The sequence below is a fragment of the Bos taurus genome, chromosome 22, assembly GCF_002263795.3.
Source record: "Bos taurus isolate L1 Dominette 01449 registration number 42190680 breed Hereford chromosome 22, ARS-UCD2.0, whole genome shotgun sequence".
Taxonomy (NCBI): domain Eukaryota; kingdom Metazoa; phylum Chordata; class Mammalia; order Artiodactyla; family Bovidae; genus Bos; species Bos taurus.
The window spans coordinates 709,918-726,556 of NC_037349.1; the positions used below are offsets into that span (position 1 = coordinate 709,918).

General features: G+C 45.0%; 1 protein-coding gene across 2 annotated transcripts in view; it reads right to left on the reverse strand.

Moving 5' to 3' along the window:
- Window positions 1-7,763: 7,763 nt before the first annotated feature.
- LANCL2 (LanC like glutathione S-transferase 2) overlaps window positions 7,764-16,639 on the reverse strand; it is an 84,153-nt gene continuing 75,277 nt past the window's right edge. For both annotated transcript variants that reach the window (XM_024982950.2, NM_001102256.2), the window contains 3 exon segments: window positions 13,254-13,430; window positions 10,482-10,554; window positions 7,764-8,076 (listed from right to left, as the gene is read on the reverse strand). In XM_024982950.2, the coding sequence (XP_024838718.1) occupies window positions 7,964-8,076; window positions 10,482-10,554; window positions 13,254-13,430 (363 nt within the window). In that variant the 3' untranslated portion in view covers window positions 7,764-7,963.

Consider the following 16,639-nt stretch of genomic DNA (forward strand, 5'->3'; position numbering starts at 1 on the left):
TTTCCCACTCTCCTGGGCAACATTCACACTTTCTCTCCTCTCCTCACATCCTACACCTCATCTTCCTCCATCTTCACTCAGCAGATGCTGCCTCACTTCTCACTTCACCAAGACAAGTGAAGAAGCCAGAGAACTTCCAAGCTCCACCCGCCACCACCCACGCTCTGCCTCCGCGCCCATCTGTTACCCGCAGGCTCCTCTCTGGCTGAGCAGCCGCCTGGTGCTAGCTCCAGTCTCCTCTGCTTACCTGAAGACATCACTCCACACATCCCTTTCTGTTCTGCATCACTTTTAAAAGAAGCCCTCATTGGATCAGACTGATTTACAAACATGCTGTTATTTTTCTGAATAAAAAAGATTTTTTTATTGATCCTATTTCTCTTGAAAACTATGGCCCCATTTCTTTCCTCTCTTTTGCAACAAAACCCCTTTAGTGTTGTCCATTCTGCTCCCCAATTCATTAAGGACCTAGGGGTGATGAATGCAATGGCCAATTCTGAGGTTTTCACTTAGGATCATCTGAAACAGCCAATCACTCTGCTGCACATTGTATTTTCCTCACTGGCTCCAGGAACACAGACCCCCTACCCAGAGACTTCCTCTTCTTACCCTCCTTTGCTGGAGCAAACTCCTTTGGATTCTTAATGCTGTAGGCTCTGCTTTCCCTGTTCCCTTTATCCTCACCTTCTGGGTGAGCTCATCCAGCTCTTAGGTGTAAATAATCAATATGCAAATGACTCCAAAGTGACAGTTGCCTCCCAGATCTCCCTTCCAACTCCAGCAGTCAGGCCACCTCACATTCCACATGCCTAAGCAGACTCTGATCCCCCCTGTAGCTTCTTCCACATCTCAGCTGCAGGCAACGTCCTTTCCAAGGCTTGGGCACTCCAACTCTGCTGGCTCTTCCATGCTCTGCACCTGGCTGTCAGGAATCTTACTGGCTCTAAGGACACATCTAGAGAACAAAGCTAGTGGAGATGATGGAATTCCACTTGAGCTATTTCAAATCCTAAAAGATGATTATTGCTGGCACTCAATATGCCAGCAAAACTGGAAAACTCAGCAGTGGCCACAGGACTGGAAAAGGTCAATTTTCATTCTAATCCCAAAGAAAGGTAATGCCAAAGAATGCTCAAACTACCACACAATTGCACTCATCTCACACGCTAGTAAAGTAATGCTCAAAATTCTCCAAGCCAGGCTTCAGCAATACATGAACCGTGAACTTCCTGATGTTCAAGCTGGTTTTAGAAAAGGCAGAGGAACTAGAGAAAATTGCCAACATCTGCTGGATCATTGAAAAAGCAAGAGAGTTCCATCTATTTCTGCTTTATTGACTATGCCAAAGCCTTTGACTGTGTGGATCACAATAAACTGTGGAAAATTCTGAAAGAGATGGGAATACCACCTGATCTGCCTCTTGAGAAATCTGTATGCAGGTCACAAAGCAACAGTTAGAACTGGACATGGAACAACAGACTGGTTCCAAATAGGAAAAGGAGTACGTCAAGGATGTATGTTGTCACTGTGCTTATTTAACTTATATGCAGAGTACATGATGAGAAACACTGGGCTGGGTGAAACACAAGTTGGAATCAAGATTGCCGGGAGAAACATTAATAACCTCAGATATGCAGATGACACCACCCTTATGGCAGAAAGTGAAGAAGAACTGAAGAGCCTCTTGATAAAAGTGAAAGAGGAGAGTGAAAAAGTTGGCTTAAAACTCAACATTCAGAAAACTAAGATCATGGCATCTGGTCCCATCAGTTCATAGCAAATAGATGGGGAAACAGTGGAAACTGTGGCTGACTTTATTTTCTTGGGCTCCAAAATCACTGCAGATGGTGACTGTAGCCATGAAATTAAAAGAGGCTTACTCCTTGGAAGAAAAGTTATGACCAATCTAGACAGCATATTAAAAAGCAGAGATATTACTTTGCCAACAAAGGTCCGTCTAGTCTAATCCGTCATGACTATGGTTTTTCTAGTAGTCATTTATGGATGTGAGAGTTGGACTATAAAGAAAGCTGAGCACCGAAGAATTGATGCTTTTGAACTAAGGTGTTGGAGAAGACTCTTGAGAGTCCCTTGGACTGCAGAGATCCAACCAGTCTATCCTAAAGGAAATCAGGCCTGAATATTCATTGGAAGGACTGATGCTGAAGCTGAAACTCCAAAACTTTGGCCACCTCATGAGAAGAAGTGACTCATTTTGAAAGACCCTGATGCTGGGAAAGATTGAGGGCAGGAGGAGAAGGGGACGACAGAGGATGAGATGGTTGGATGGCATCACCACCTTGATGGACACGAGTTTGAGTAAATTCCAGGAGTTGGTGATCAGCAGGGAGGTCTGGCCTGCTGCAGTCCATGGGGTCACAAAGAGTTGGACACGACTGAGGGTCTGAACTGAACTGAACTGAGAGTCCCACCATTCTTGCCAAGCCACATCGTTTCTCTCCTGGACCAGCATTCTGGTTTCCCTGTATCCTCCTGGCATTTTCTCAGGAGTCAACACATAAATTAGGTAATATCCTTCCTTTGCACAAACCCTCAAGTGACTCTGTGCTTCACCCAGAGTAAAAGTCAAGAGTCTTTAGAATGGCCTTCCCTCCCCACTGTCCTGTCTCTGCTCTTGAGCAGGGCACACCATCTGTCTGATGCTCTTTCCAGACACTCGTCTGGCCAACTCCATGAACTTCTTCAAGTCTTGGCTGTCACTGTCTCTAGTCTCACTCTGACCATCCTGCTTAAAACAGTAATGTGTGTTCTCTCCACCACGTCAGTCTCTTGCTTTATTATATCCTATTATTATTTAATATCTTACAACATAGGAGAAATTTGCTTATCTAGACTTCTTGTCTCTCTGCTATACCACAAACTCCACAAGATGAGATTTTTTTGACTGTTTTGATCATTGATGGATTCCAAGTGCCTAGAAAAATATATGGCACTGAATAAGCACATAATGACTATGTGCTAAATAAATTAACATCCTCAAAGAGATAAGATACTGCAATAAGAAATAAGAAGACATACACAAAAGATATCCTAAGGACAAGAAAAACACCTGGAAATAAAGACACAATAGAAGGCTTTGAAAATAAAGTTGCCATCTCTTAGAAAAGAAAGCAAAAGGCAGAGGAGAAAAAGCAAAAAATAAAAAAATAATTTTTTTTAAAAAGAAAGTATTCAAGAAAATTTCTTAGACTTGAAACAGAGTTTCTAGATTGGAAGGACCTACCAAGAACCCAGGACTAGTCTCATTATCATGACAGAGAGAAAAATTCTACAACTTGCAAAGTAATCACATCAAAACACAAGATTGAGCACAAAGAAACAAGAATCACTGTGACTTTGAGGTTCTCAGAGATAACACTGCAAGCTAGAAGTCCGTATGATACCTTGAAATCTCAAGAGGAAAGTGACTTCCAGTGCAGAATTCTCTAAGCAATCTGATTTAAGTGTCAGAACAATGACATCCTTCAGGCAGAAAAGGTCTCAGAACTTTCTGTTTAGCTGCAGGCAGTATGGTCCTTGTTACTGGAGAGGCTCTGGGAGCAAGTCTGTCCCTGTTCACAACCCTCCCTTTCAGTGTCCCACAGCCGAGCATGAAGCTCTTGGTAACTTCCCTATGGCCTCCCTGAGGAAATGGTTTGAAAAGCAGGCCTCCTCAGTTCTTGGGACTGTGGGGGTTATTTACATGATTATGGGTAGATTTATGTTTATGCCACTTTGGTACATGTTTTATTCTCTCATGAATGATACTTTAAGGAATGCAGTAGGGTCCCCGTTAACACATGACCAGGACTGCATCTGTTGGATGATCCCATGAAAGCCACAAGAATCTACCTGGTACAGAAGCGGGAAGATCTCCAGGGCCATTGAACAAAGAACAGGCCAGAGAAACAGAAAACCCCGCCTCTCTGAACTTTTAGGTTTGGTGTAAGCCTGAAATTGTGGTTTGGCTCCTCCTTGCCCCTGTGGCAACTCTTCCCCTTGAAGGACCTTGGCGCAGCGGGCACCCGCACACAGTGTACAAAACAGCTGGCTGAAGGGGACTGAGGGGAGGCTTGGGATTTGGGATTTTCAGTTTTACTCAGGAGAGTGAGCCCGTTTCTCCACACAAAAGCACCACACCCATCCTTCGTGAACCCCATCACAAGAGCACTGTCATGTGCTAGGTGCTTCTTCCATTTGTTGTTTCATTCTAATTCTCCCACTAACCAAATAAGGTTGGCCTGATTACACAGAAAAGCTCAGTAGGAAATTCCTTGTCCGAATTCATACAAGTAGCAGAGCCCAGATTCCACACATCCAGATTCCACAGTGTCTGCTCTTGACTTCCATTCCACAGGGTTATGGATGACAAGGACCAGTCTAACCTCACGCCAGAGGCATCAGACTGCAAGACTGACCTGGTCAGCTTACCTGTGGTCCCCTCCTGCTGGGACCCAGAAGTGCACTCAGGTCACAAGCCCCGCCCACACACCGAGGAGCTGTCCGAGGTCCTGCCAAAGGAGGGCGAGACCTGAGCCTGAGCTCCAGCCTGCTCACTTCCTGCAGGTGCTCAACAGAGATGGTGAGCTGCAAGAGGTGGGTTAGCACTTCTCTGTCAGCAATGAGCATGAGGCCTGGCATGCCGCACATGTGAACCAAACATTCGCTGGGAGGAACTGAGCCTCCCACCTCCAAGTTGGAGAAGGAAGGGGGTAGCAGTGACACTTGGGATGCAGACTGGACACTTTCATAGCCCCCCTGATCCAGTGACCTATCTCCATGGAGCAGGGGCCTTGAAGGAGCCTGCAGTCTTCCTCTGATCAGGAAAAGCAATGATGCAGCACAGCCTGCCAGGGCCACTGGCCAGTCTGACAGAAGGGTGACAGGCATCACGGTGACAATCATGCTGGAAATGACACATGGCTCTCCTCCAGACGTGATGTGGAAAAATTCAGACTTGGAAGGGCCCTTTTTAAGCTTCAGCAAAGAGACTGGGAAGGAGTAAAGACAGTCTATAAAAATGTTTAGGGAACCTGGACTTCACACCTGAGTATTGCTTTTGTGAATTTAGCAAATGAAATAACAGCTCTAAGATTGCCTTATAAAGTTAAGAATAGTTTGAGACTGCACTGAATGGTTCGAGGGGCCCAGAAAGCAGGGAAGAGACGACAGGGCTTCTCTCAGGCTTCACTTTCTCACCTTCTGTATCGGGCACATAGGAGAGAAAGTGCTGAGTACAACTCACAAGTTTGGCCACGCTGTGACCATGGCAGGCCATCAGCTTCCTCACTAGAAAATAGTAATGAGTACAGTGCCCACCCGCAGGCATGCAGTGACCCCCCAGCCATGCCATAACCCACTCCCCCCAACCAGCCATGCCGTGATGCCGACACACTGTTGACTGTTCGGGGCAACTGTGGATGAAAAGGCCTGTTACACATGCAAGCTCAAGACAGGCTTCTCTTAGTATTACCCAGGTTCTGGAGGGCCTCGGAGTCAAAAAAGAGAGCTATTATTCTAGTGAGCTATCTAGGACATCACAACACAAGCAGTTGCCACATGTTTTATGAGGAAGGCAACCTTCACAATGGTGACCAAGGCTCCCAACCATCGCTCTTGAAGGTAGAGAGAGGTGAGAACAGAGGAAGACTCCACAAGTGTCACAACAAAACTGTTTTTACTAAGTACTGAACTAGAGTACCCCACACACTTTTTGTGGACATCAACTTTTTCTCTTTCAAATTTTAAAATGGAATTGTGCACACACATTATTTTAAAAGCTTAGACGCATTTTGGAGAAAATGAACAAATCTAAGAAATCACTGAAATGCTCTGAAAACCAAATTCACACACTATCAGAACCACTACATCAGTTGTGGGTGTTCTCTTTCTTCGGGGAACTGGGAACTGGAGCCTGTGTCACCACCAGGAGTCACAGCCTGCGCTGTGTTAACACATGTAGCAGGTAAGCAGGCTTCCAAACAAGCCCTGTAAATAACATATCCTCCATTCACCTCACAAGTGCTCTATCTTCCCTTAGTATGTTGGGCAGAAGCAAGTTGAACACACAGGCAAGATGCCCAGGTAATAAGGGTCACTCTCGCTGCTTCTGGTCAGGAGACGTGGCCAGAACCCGGGTTTCCATGAGCAGCTCCCTCTTGCTGAGTGGGGTGATTCCTGTGCTGCTGCTCTGGCCTCCCCTGGGAAATGAGCCAGCCTGGATGTAACTCTGTGCCCAGGCCTGGCGGGCTGCCACTGAGGTCTGGCTGAGATGGGAATGGTGCGTGTGGGCTGAGGTCAAGTGAGCTTTTCTTACAACAGCCCAACCCACTCCAGTCCTACCTGTGGGTCCTGGGAAACTGGGCTGCCTGAGAAGCACATGAGGAGACCCATGGAGCTGGTTGAATATACAATCATGAGGATTTATACCTATGGAAGTCATCAAATTAACTTAAAAAAACAGTCATGACACAGAAATGAGTGTCAGAAAATGAAGAGATGCATGAGGCATCATTTAGAAACCAAAGGGCACATGTTAGGGTGTTAGCCCCACAAACAAGGCTTGGCATCCCAAGAACTGCGCACGTGCAAAGGAATCTCTGTTCTGTGTGGGCATTCTTCTTCCTCCTTTATGAAAGGAGTGGAAACCAGGGCTGACAAACACTTGACAACCCCTTGTAGACAAGGAGCAGATCATCAGAGATCTACCTTGTTTTGATCAGGCCTTGGCCCATAAGTGAGAAGTCTGTAGAAAGTCTCAGACCATTCATACCATGACAACAAAATTCTTCTAAAGACAGATCTACATGGTAAAAATACCCTGAGGGTATGCTAATCCAAGTCAATACCCAGTTTTAAAACAAAAAATGTCAGACAGACAGTGTAATTTTCCTGGTTAGAACTGTTTCCCATATGCATAGACACAGACTAGTACTTTATGCTTAATACATTTCATCAAATGTGAGATTTCTATCACCTGAATAATAGACAAAAATAAGGACTATATTCATCCCAAATTTGTACTTTGATAACTTACTAAATTTTGAAAAAAGTTTAAGTGGAGGGACATGGGAATAACCTATCTGGAATTGTATCCACTGAACTTACAGCACTAAGTTACAATGCTGATAGAACTGAGGTTCAGTCTGTTTTAATAACATACACTGAACCGAGACTTGCCGGCCCTCAGCCGCTGCTACTTGATTTCATGTGGCCATGACAAAGCTCCCCCGAATGTCCCTGGTATCACGGGTCCACTCCTCAGGGCACAGGCTGCCTTGGATTGAGGAGAGTCTAGAACTTCACACAACAAGCCTAAGAATGGGAGTCCCAGCAGGGGACAATGCTGGAATGTGCCCCCTTTGGCTTCTTAGAAACACTAGGAGCACAACACACAGAGTGTGCACGCTTGACCATCTAGTGGAAAGGCTCTCCACCCCCTACTTCAGCAATCCTGTTTTATTTTTTCATTTTTGGAGTGGTCTTTCTCTCACTCTCATCTGAAAGGCACACGCAGAAAATACTGGAAAGCTTTACCACTGGGACATCACTGTGGAGAATTCTGTTACATAAGAGACACCACCTGCCTATTTCCTTGTTTGTCAAAACAGAAAACACCTCACTTTAATAGTATGTACAGAGAAGTGGCTGCCGTGTGCCCTCATGCACAGCCAGCTCGGGCTCATGGACAGAGAAGGGCTTCTGTTTAGAACAACCTACACCTACGGACAGCAAACACCAAGAGACATGCACACACGACAGAGGACTGGACACGAATAATTCATATTTTACACCAGCGAGGGGGCACTGTTACAGAATGCTGATGGGACGGTCTGTCACCACACTCTGACACAGGGGGTCTAGGAAGACGTCTGCTTCTCCTTCTCCCGCCTTCAGAATTCCCAGTTGGTTCTGTGTCAGGCACTCAGCAACCTGGTGGCTTCTGGTCCAGTCAAATCTCTTACTAGTCTTTTTGAACCTTTGTATCCCTCTGTGAAGAGCTGAGTTCAAATGCTGGAAACCGTGATGCCTCTGGGGCCAGGATGTCAGAGAGGAAGTGAATAGTGCCAGCCATGCCTGCAACGAAAAATGTCATCCATCGTGAAAAAAACGGTGTGTGGTGGGGTCCCAAGCCAACTGACTTTTAATCACTGCCTTTACTGGGGCTGTAAAATGTGGGGAAAGGTAGTGAGGACTTTAAAAATAACTTCACACACATAAATGGAAAAATTAGCACACAGCAGGTTTTCTTCACTATCTTATTTTTAAATCTTGCATCCTGACACTTTATGGTGATTTCATAGAACTGCTAACAAAAAAGTTAAGGGCGTTGCTATTGTGATATTCCAACATGTAAACTTCCTCTCAGAGTTGTTATGTTTTTATTTCAAATGTAAAGCTGCATTTTATATTTTCCTTAGGTTTTAAAAATACTACGTAGAACAAACTTGCTTGGTTAAAATCCCCACCGCCAATCACTGCAGTAACTCAGCAGCCTACCCGAACGAACCCTTGGTTGGAGGGAACTCCTGCAGAAAGGGTTCCAAGAGCTAGGGGCCCTGCCAGCCTCGTGGCCTCCACACAGCCACTCACCATCTGACTAGAACCAACTTATTGGTGTCTTTTGCCAGGCATTTGTCAGGCACAGGATCCAAAAGAATCTGAGAGCTTCCCAGCCTCTAGGCAGGAACATTCAAAGATTTTCACCCACTGGGGCTTTGAATTTGCCATTTATAAACTTGAATTTATGAACCTGAATGAACTTCATTTACAGTTAAGGTTATATCTATTATTCTGTTATTTCTATACACACACACACACACACAGGTTATTCTGTTATATCTGATACAACTCATTTTTATGACACGATGAAAATTTTTATCCTGAGAAACATTTTTTCATTATAAAATCTGTGAATACTAAAAAAGATCTTTTTTTTTGCAAAAGATAATGACAAATGCTCTAATTTTTGTTCACTTGTCTATTATATGATTAAAATATTATCAATAGCAGAAATAAAACATGGCATATCACTACGGACAATTCAAAACATCAAAAAGATAAAGAAGGGATACTACCAAAATTTTATACACATAAATTTGACCCCACAGGTGAAATGGAGCAATATCTTAAAAATGCAAACTAATAAAACTCACTGAATATGAAATAGATAACTTACAGCCTGGTAAACTATTAAATTAAGTTCATAAATTTAAGACTCATGAAAAAGAAATCTTTAGGCTAGGAAGGTTTTGTGGAAGAATGTTACCAAACATTTAAACCAGAATTCTTCTACCAATTAGTATACAATCTATTACAGAAAACAGAGAAAATATCAATTAGTAGGCCAGTATTGCCCAGATAGCAAAACCAGACAGTGACAGTATAAAAATGGACAGCTACAGGCAAATATTCCTTATGACTACAGATGCAAAAACCATAACAAAATATTAGCAAATACAATTCTGCAATACATAAAAAGCACTGTACACCATGGTCAAGTAAGGTTTATTCCAGAGATGCAAGATTGGCTTAATATTTGAAAGTGAACCAATGTGATTCACAGTGCTAGGAGGTTGAAGAGAAAAATCACATGATCTTATCAGCTTTGTACTTGACAAAACTTAACACCCATCTATTATTTGATTTTTTTATAAGTATTCATTTATTCCTTCTGGAATTTACTTTGGAATTACTATAAAATGTAGCCCTAAAGTAATTAAAAAGTTGCTGTCAATTCATCCCAACCCCATTTAACCTTTGCCCTTAGTTTCTGCAACTTATGTTAGAATATCTCAGTCTCTGCAGGTCTTCTGTTTGGTTTTCCTGAATTATATTCTATGCATTCTGCCTGCAGCAGACTCTCAATGTGTTTGCTGGTTTCTTTCACTGCTCTTGTTTTTCAGAATTTTCTTATTATTTTTCCAAGTACTAATAGTTTTATTACTAATACTTTTAAATTACTAGTATTATTTTTTTTAGTTTATTTTTTATTTTATTTTATTTTTTTTAAATTTTATTTTATTTTTAAACTTTACAAATTGTATTAGTTTTGCCAAATATCAAAATGAATCCGCCACAGGTATACATGTGTTCCCCATCCTGCTTCTTTATATGACTTAAATAATTAAATGTATCTAAATAACTAACCAAGTTTGCTGTGAATAGATCAATACTATATGCATAGTATTACAGGTGAAATGCAGAGGAAAAACTTATTATTTCTTCCACCACTAAGCAGCATATAGTCTATGCATATATACTTCACAAAAGATCTAAAAATACATGGCAAAAGTTCACAGGAGCACAAACAGGCAAGGTAAAGAGACTCAGTATAGTTTTCAGCAAGGAATAACTTTGCTCCTGGTATTTGCCAGCTCTGCACCGATCACTAAGTAAGATCAACTGTGATGGTACACAGAGCCAGGAGGACCAAACGCACGCACCCAGAGACTTGAACCTGGAGTTTCCATCACTCTTACCTTCAAAGAGAGAATAGGGTCTGTCAGGAATTCGGCAGCCATGTGCTCCATATTCTAGACACCACTCTGCAAACTAGGAAGAAAGACATTTATTTTTAAGGGTGGGGTTTCACTTGGTGGAAATGGAACTAATAAGACACTGTAGTGAATTCACAAAGAATCAAAGGCCCAGATGCCCAGGCAACAGAGCGGCCAGCAGTGTGGGCCTGGAGGGACTTAGCGCCACCTCTTCTAAGGATGTGAGACCTGGCAAGTCCTGTCACCTGTCTACGCCTGTTTCTCATCCGTCAGGGAGGATTTACCCAGGAAGGTTGTTGGGAAGACTGAAGTAAAAAGCACACAATTCACAACCTTCTATCTCTTCCAGGCATTGCCTTCCGCCCTGGCAGGCACTCTGTGTTGATGAAAACCCCTGCATGCTGAGCACTGTTGCTGAATATGCAGCTTGCCCCCCTCTCCCCTCCTTTCCTCATTGAGCCCCTGGGCTTCCCACTGCCCACCCTATTCCTCTAGAAAACGCATCCCTTAGCTTTCTCAGCAACTCTTCTGAGCTCTCTGACGCTTCCTTCTGAAACTTCTTCAACGGATTTTTGTGACATTATAATAAAACCCATGCTGCTTTCTACCCTCCAGGCCCTCACACACTTCTAGCTCTTTTGATGCACTATCTATCTGGTTTTCTTAGTCAGACATCAGGAAGATATTCATACATTTCTGTCTTCTCCACATTAAAAAAAATCCACCAAATTCTGTGGGCTCAACATCCTAAGTGTTTCTAAATCTCTCTTTAGTATCATAGCCAGTATCCTTGGTTTGTAACTCTACATTTCCGCTTTTTAAAAAATATCGAGTGAGTGAGTTGTTTGGCTGCATTGGGTCTTAGCTACAGCCCTGAGGTACACAAACTCTACAGCTGAGGTGCTCAGGCTCCAGAGCACACTGGTCAGTAGCTGCAGCACGCCAGCTTAGTTGCTCTGAATGTGGGATATGGGATCTTAGTTTCCTGACCAGGGATCAAACCCACATCCTCTGAATTGGAAGGCAGATTCTTAGCCACTGGACCACCAGGGAAGCCCCAACATTTCCTGCATTAATTATTAAACAACAATTTGGAGAAACCATGGTGATCCTTCTGAGAGAGAAGCCTGAACATGAATTACAAACCCTCATGAAGCCCCTCCTGACAGATGAGGACTCATGTGGCTGGTGGGGAGACCCAGAGCTGCTGGGACCACAGGGCTTGGGCTCCTGCACCACTGGATCTAGGCTGGGGTCCAGGCCCTCTTAAGTGTGAGAGCTTTTAAGCACTCACAAGCTCCCAGTGAGTCTACAGTGTAACCAAGGTTGAGATCTACTGACTAGGGGAAGGACTAGCTTTCTTTGGCCTCTGCCCTTCTGACTTCATCCCTCACCCTGCACCCCCTAACACTGAGCACTTGGGGTGTCGGGCTCCCCTGTGCTGCACCTGCCTCCATGGTTCTGCAGGAGCTCTTCTCCTAAGGGAGAGACACCCCCTCTCCACGCCATGCTTTCCTGGCCCACCTGAAAAGCTCTACATCTTTAGAAAACTAGCCGTGCCTCCCTCCTTGTGAAGTCTTCCCCAATCCCCACAACTTCTTGCTCATCTGCCACTGTGACTGCTGTCACCCGAAGCTGCCCCTCATGTCTCTGCTCCGGCCAATGGAACGTCATGGCCCCAGGGTGCTCACCCCTCCAGCTCCCTCTGCGGGCAGCTCTGCTCCCATCCCCCAGCCCTGCAAAGCCTCCAGCTCTCCTCTGGGTCTCAGTTTACATGACACTCCTGGGCCAGCACCTGCCCTCAGTGCCCTCGCAAGACCCTGTGTGCACGGCCTTTGTGAGCATGGGCACCACGGCTCTATTCCACCTGGTTTAAGAAAAGCCTTCAGAATAGTAATAAATATAAAAAATAAGCCACTCTGAATGCCCCCATCCACCCATGGTCTTGTACATTTTGATGTATTTTCCTCCAATCTTTTTTTCCAGTGTCTTCATAACTATTTTGTGAAGTGTGTATAGCAAACGTTTACTGAGTCTTGCTTTGTGCATTCATTTTCAAACACCTGAAAGCGTCTTTGTTAGTCTCCACTTGGGGCCAGGCACTGTCCCGGCTCATGGTCGAGGGCATGGCACAGCAAGAGCAAGCGGAGCACCCCGCAGTGAGCAGCAGCTCCATCACCAGGGTCGAGACCTCAGAGGTCCCCTCCACCAGGAGGATTTCAGGGGAGCCCCAGGCCTGCTGTGCCCCACGAGAGCACGGGGGGCTGGGGGGGGCGGGGGAAGCAGCAGTGTGGAGCACACGGCGAGGCAAGAGGAGGCATGCGAGGGCTGAGGCACACGGGCCCTCCAGCGTGGGGGCGTGGGTTCTGTGCATGGAGCAGTGTGAACCACTGGAGGACTTTAAGCAGGGGCACTGACTGATGATCTGCCCATTATCACAATTGATTTTTCTTGGAACAAATTTAGGAGGTGGATAGTATTTTTCCAGTTGAGGCTTAAAGAAGGGACGTCCTAAAGTCACGAGGCTAATAAATGCACAGGAAGGCACACTTAACAGGTTGTGGGACTGAGGAGGGCATTTCCACTCCCCAGTCCCACTGCACAGAGAGGACCCCTGAGGCAGAGGGCCAGCAGGGACACGGCTGTGTAGAAGAAACTGCAGAGCTGGGCGAAGCATGTCTGAAACCAGAGAGCTGTTTTGGGCTTTGTGTGCTCTGGAGGGCTCAAAAGCTGTCTGGATAGACATGCTCTTACCTTGCAAGCTCGGTAGAGGTACTTTTTATCCTGTGTGATGTGGTAAAGGGAAAGGAAGGAGTAGCCATTCCCAGCAGTCCCGTGGCAGATCCCATAGCCCTTCCGCAGCAGACCTCGCTGCCAAATCACGTCGCTGCACTCCACTGCGTCCTTCAGGTACTTCTCCTCCTTAAAAACCTGAGAGATGGAAAACAAAGCAGTGCTAAACTAGTGTCTTAAGTAACAAACAGCACATCTCCCCTTTCTGCTGAGAAAACATCTTGCCCTTAGGAAACCTGAAGTGACCCGAGGTGAACTGAGCCCAGTAGCAGCAGCATCGCACCAGGCAGCCTGTAGTTCCCCCCGTCTCCCCCTGCCCCAAGTGGCTTAGGAAAGTCCCAAGACACTCCTCTCCCCGCCCTCCTTCCAGTGCGCAATGTTTCAAAAGCAGTTCAAAGGTTAAAAAATTATGAGGAAACTGACAAGATCTCTTTGGTACGATGGTCTGGCATACACAAACTGTTTTGCACTTCCTGGGACTTACAGGCTGCAGCTCTGAAACTCCTACTCGTGTAGAAGGCAGTGGAAGATTCCACACGGCCCTGCCATCCACATCAAGAACATTCCATACCTTAGGTCAGCCATATACCCAATGCACCCGACAAGCTGTCATATAAATTGTCACAAAGAAACCTGCACAGAGCATCTTCAGCCCCTCAGCGGAGGAAGCACCATCTCCACGTGGTGGTTTCCAGGGACAGAGACAAACACACTCGGGAGAGATGACCCCGGCAGGGCAGGAGGAGGCTTTCACCACTCCGACTCCCCTTCACTCTGCTCTTTCTCCTCACACTGCATTTGTTTTCCTTCCCAGTCCTCTCCTCAGAATCTGTTATTTTATTAATAGCAATCTCTGCTGCTGCGCTCATTCCATTCTAGTGTAAACAAGTTTTAGACCATGGGTTTGAGGCAAAAGGTCACTGGAGAAGAGTTTCCTTGGGCAGCCAAAAGGATCCTCCCTGTGACCTCTTGGGTATCCAACTGAGGAGGCTCTGAGGAGCAGGAGAAACAGCACCTGAAAGGGGATCAGCATCTGGGGGTCTGGCTGCTCGCCATTCAAAAGCCAATAAGCAGGCCAGGTTGGTGGGAAGAAAATTTGCTTTATTTCAGATGCTGGCAACGGGGGTGGGGGGAGGTGGCGGACATACGTCCAAAGACTGACTCCCCCCCCAACACCACCACCAAGCAGGAGGTGACAGCTTTTACAGAGTGGGGTGGGGGGAGGTTACATGCAGAAACAGCACAGTCATCTCTAACAGTCATCTTCACTGGTCATCAGTGGTCTGACCGGCATCATCTTGTTTGTTACAGGTACAGTTATCTTCAGTCCTGCGGTACACTTGTTCCCATTTCTTTGAAGTCAATTCTCAGAATTGTGGCAGCTCAAGTCCTGGATACAGTCTGGTCATCATGTAGTTAACTTCTGAAAGGTTGCTAAACCATGAAAGACGCAGGGATTCTTGGCCTCCGGAGGAGAAGAATTCGATCCAGGGCAGAAACGAGGTCTGACTGCTCAGAGCTTTTGTGTAATAAAGTGAAAGTGAAGTCGGTCAGTTGGGTCTGACTCTTTGTGAACCCAAGGACTGTAGCCTACCAGGCTCCTCCGTCCATGGGATTTTCCAGGCAAGAATACTGGAGTGGGTTGCCATTTCCTTCTCCAGGAGATCTTCCCAACCCAGGGATAGAACCTGGGTCTCCTGCATTGTAAGCAGATGCTTTACCACCTGAGCCACCAGGGAAGAACTGGTGTAATAAAGTTTTATTGAAGTATAAAAAAGGTAGAGAAAGCTTCTGACAGACATCAGAAGGGGGCAGAAAGAGTGCCCCCTCACTAGTGTTAGCAAGGGAGTAATATACTTTTTAATTAGTTATTACAATGAATCAAAAGAATATCTGGAGATTGTAAAGATCTTACTAGACCCACTCCCATAATTTACACTTTTAAGATAAAAGGATTAGCCAAAAGGTTTTCAGGAAGGAGAAACTGTCCCCAAGCAGGATATACTGTTGTCAATACAGAGTTCAGTTCAGTTCAGTTCAGTCGTTCAGTCATGTCCGACTCTTTGCAACCCCATGAATCACAGCACGCCAGGCCTCCCTGTCCATCACCAACTCCCGGAGTTCACTCAAACTCAGGTCCATCGAGTTGGTGATGCCATCCAGCAATCTCATCTTCTGTCGTCCCCCTCTCCTCCTGCCCCCAATCCCTCCTAGCATCAGGGTCTTTTCCAATGAGTCAACTCTTCGCATGAGGTGGCCAAAGTATTGCAGTTTCAGCTTTAGCATCAGTCCTTCCAATGAACACCCAGGATGATCTCCTTTAGGATGGACTGGTTGGATCTCCTTGCAGTCCAAGGGACTCTGAAGAGTCTTCTCCAACACCACAGTTCAAAAGCATCAATTCTTCGGCACTCAGCCTTCTTCACAGTCCAACTCTCACATCCATACATGACCACAGGAAAAACCATAGTCTTGACTAGATAGACCTTTGTTGGCAAAGTAATGTCTCTGCTTTTGAATATGCTATCTAGGTTGGTCATAGCTTTCCTTCCAAGGAGTAAGCGTCTTTTAATTTCATGTCTGCAATCATCATCTGCAGTGATTTTGGAGCCCCCAAAAATAAAGTCTGACACTGTTTCACCATCTATTTCCCATGAAGTGATGGGACCAGATGCCATGATCTTAGTTTTCTGAATGTTGAGCTTTAAGCCAACTTTTTCACTCTCCTCTTTACCTTTCATCAAGAGGCTTTTTAGTTTTTGCCATAAGGTGGTGTCATCTGCATATCTGAGGTTATTGATATTTCTCCTGGCAATCTTGATTCCAGCTTGTGCTTCTTCCAGCCCAGTGTTTCTCATGATGTACTCTGCATATAAGTTAAATAAGCAGGGTGACAATATACAGCCTTGACGTACTCCTTTTCCTATTTGGAACCAGTCTGTTGTTCCATGTCCAGTTCTAAATGTTGCTTCCTGACCTGCATACACGTTTCTAAAGAGGCACGTCAGGTCGTCTGGTATTTCTATCTCTTTCAGAATTTTCCACAGTTTATTGTGATCCAACAGTCAAAGGCTTTGGCATAGTCAATAACGCAGAAATAGAATTTTTTCTGGAATTCTCTTGCTTTTTCGATGATCCAGAGGATGTTGGCAATTTGATCTCTGGTTCCTGTATTTATATATAGATATATATCTATATATAATATATAGATATTTTATATATATATAAAATATTGCTTTGCTATAACTATTGCCATATACTGTTGCTATATATTGCTATATACTGTTGCTTTGTGAAGCTAACAGTGACACTGTAAATCAACTATGTTGATGTTCAGTAGCCAAGTC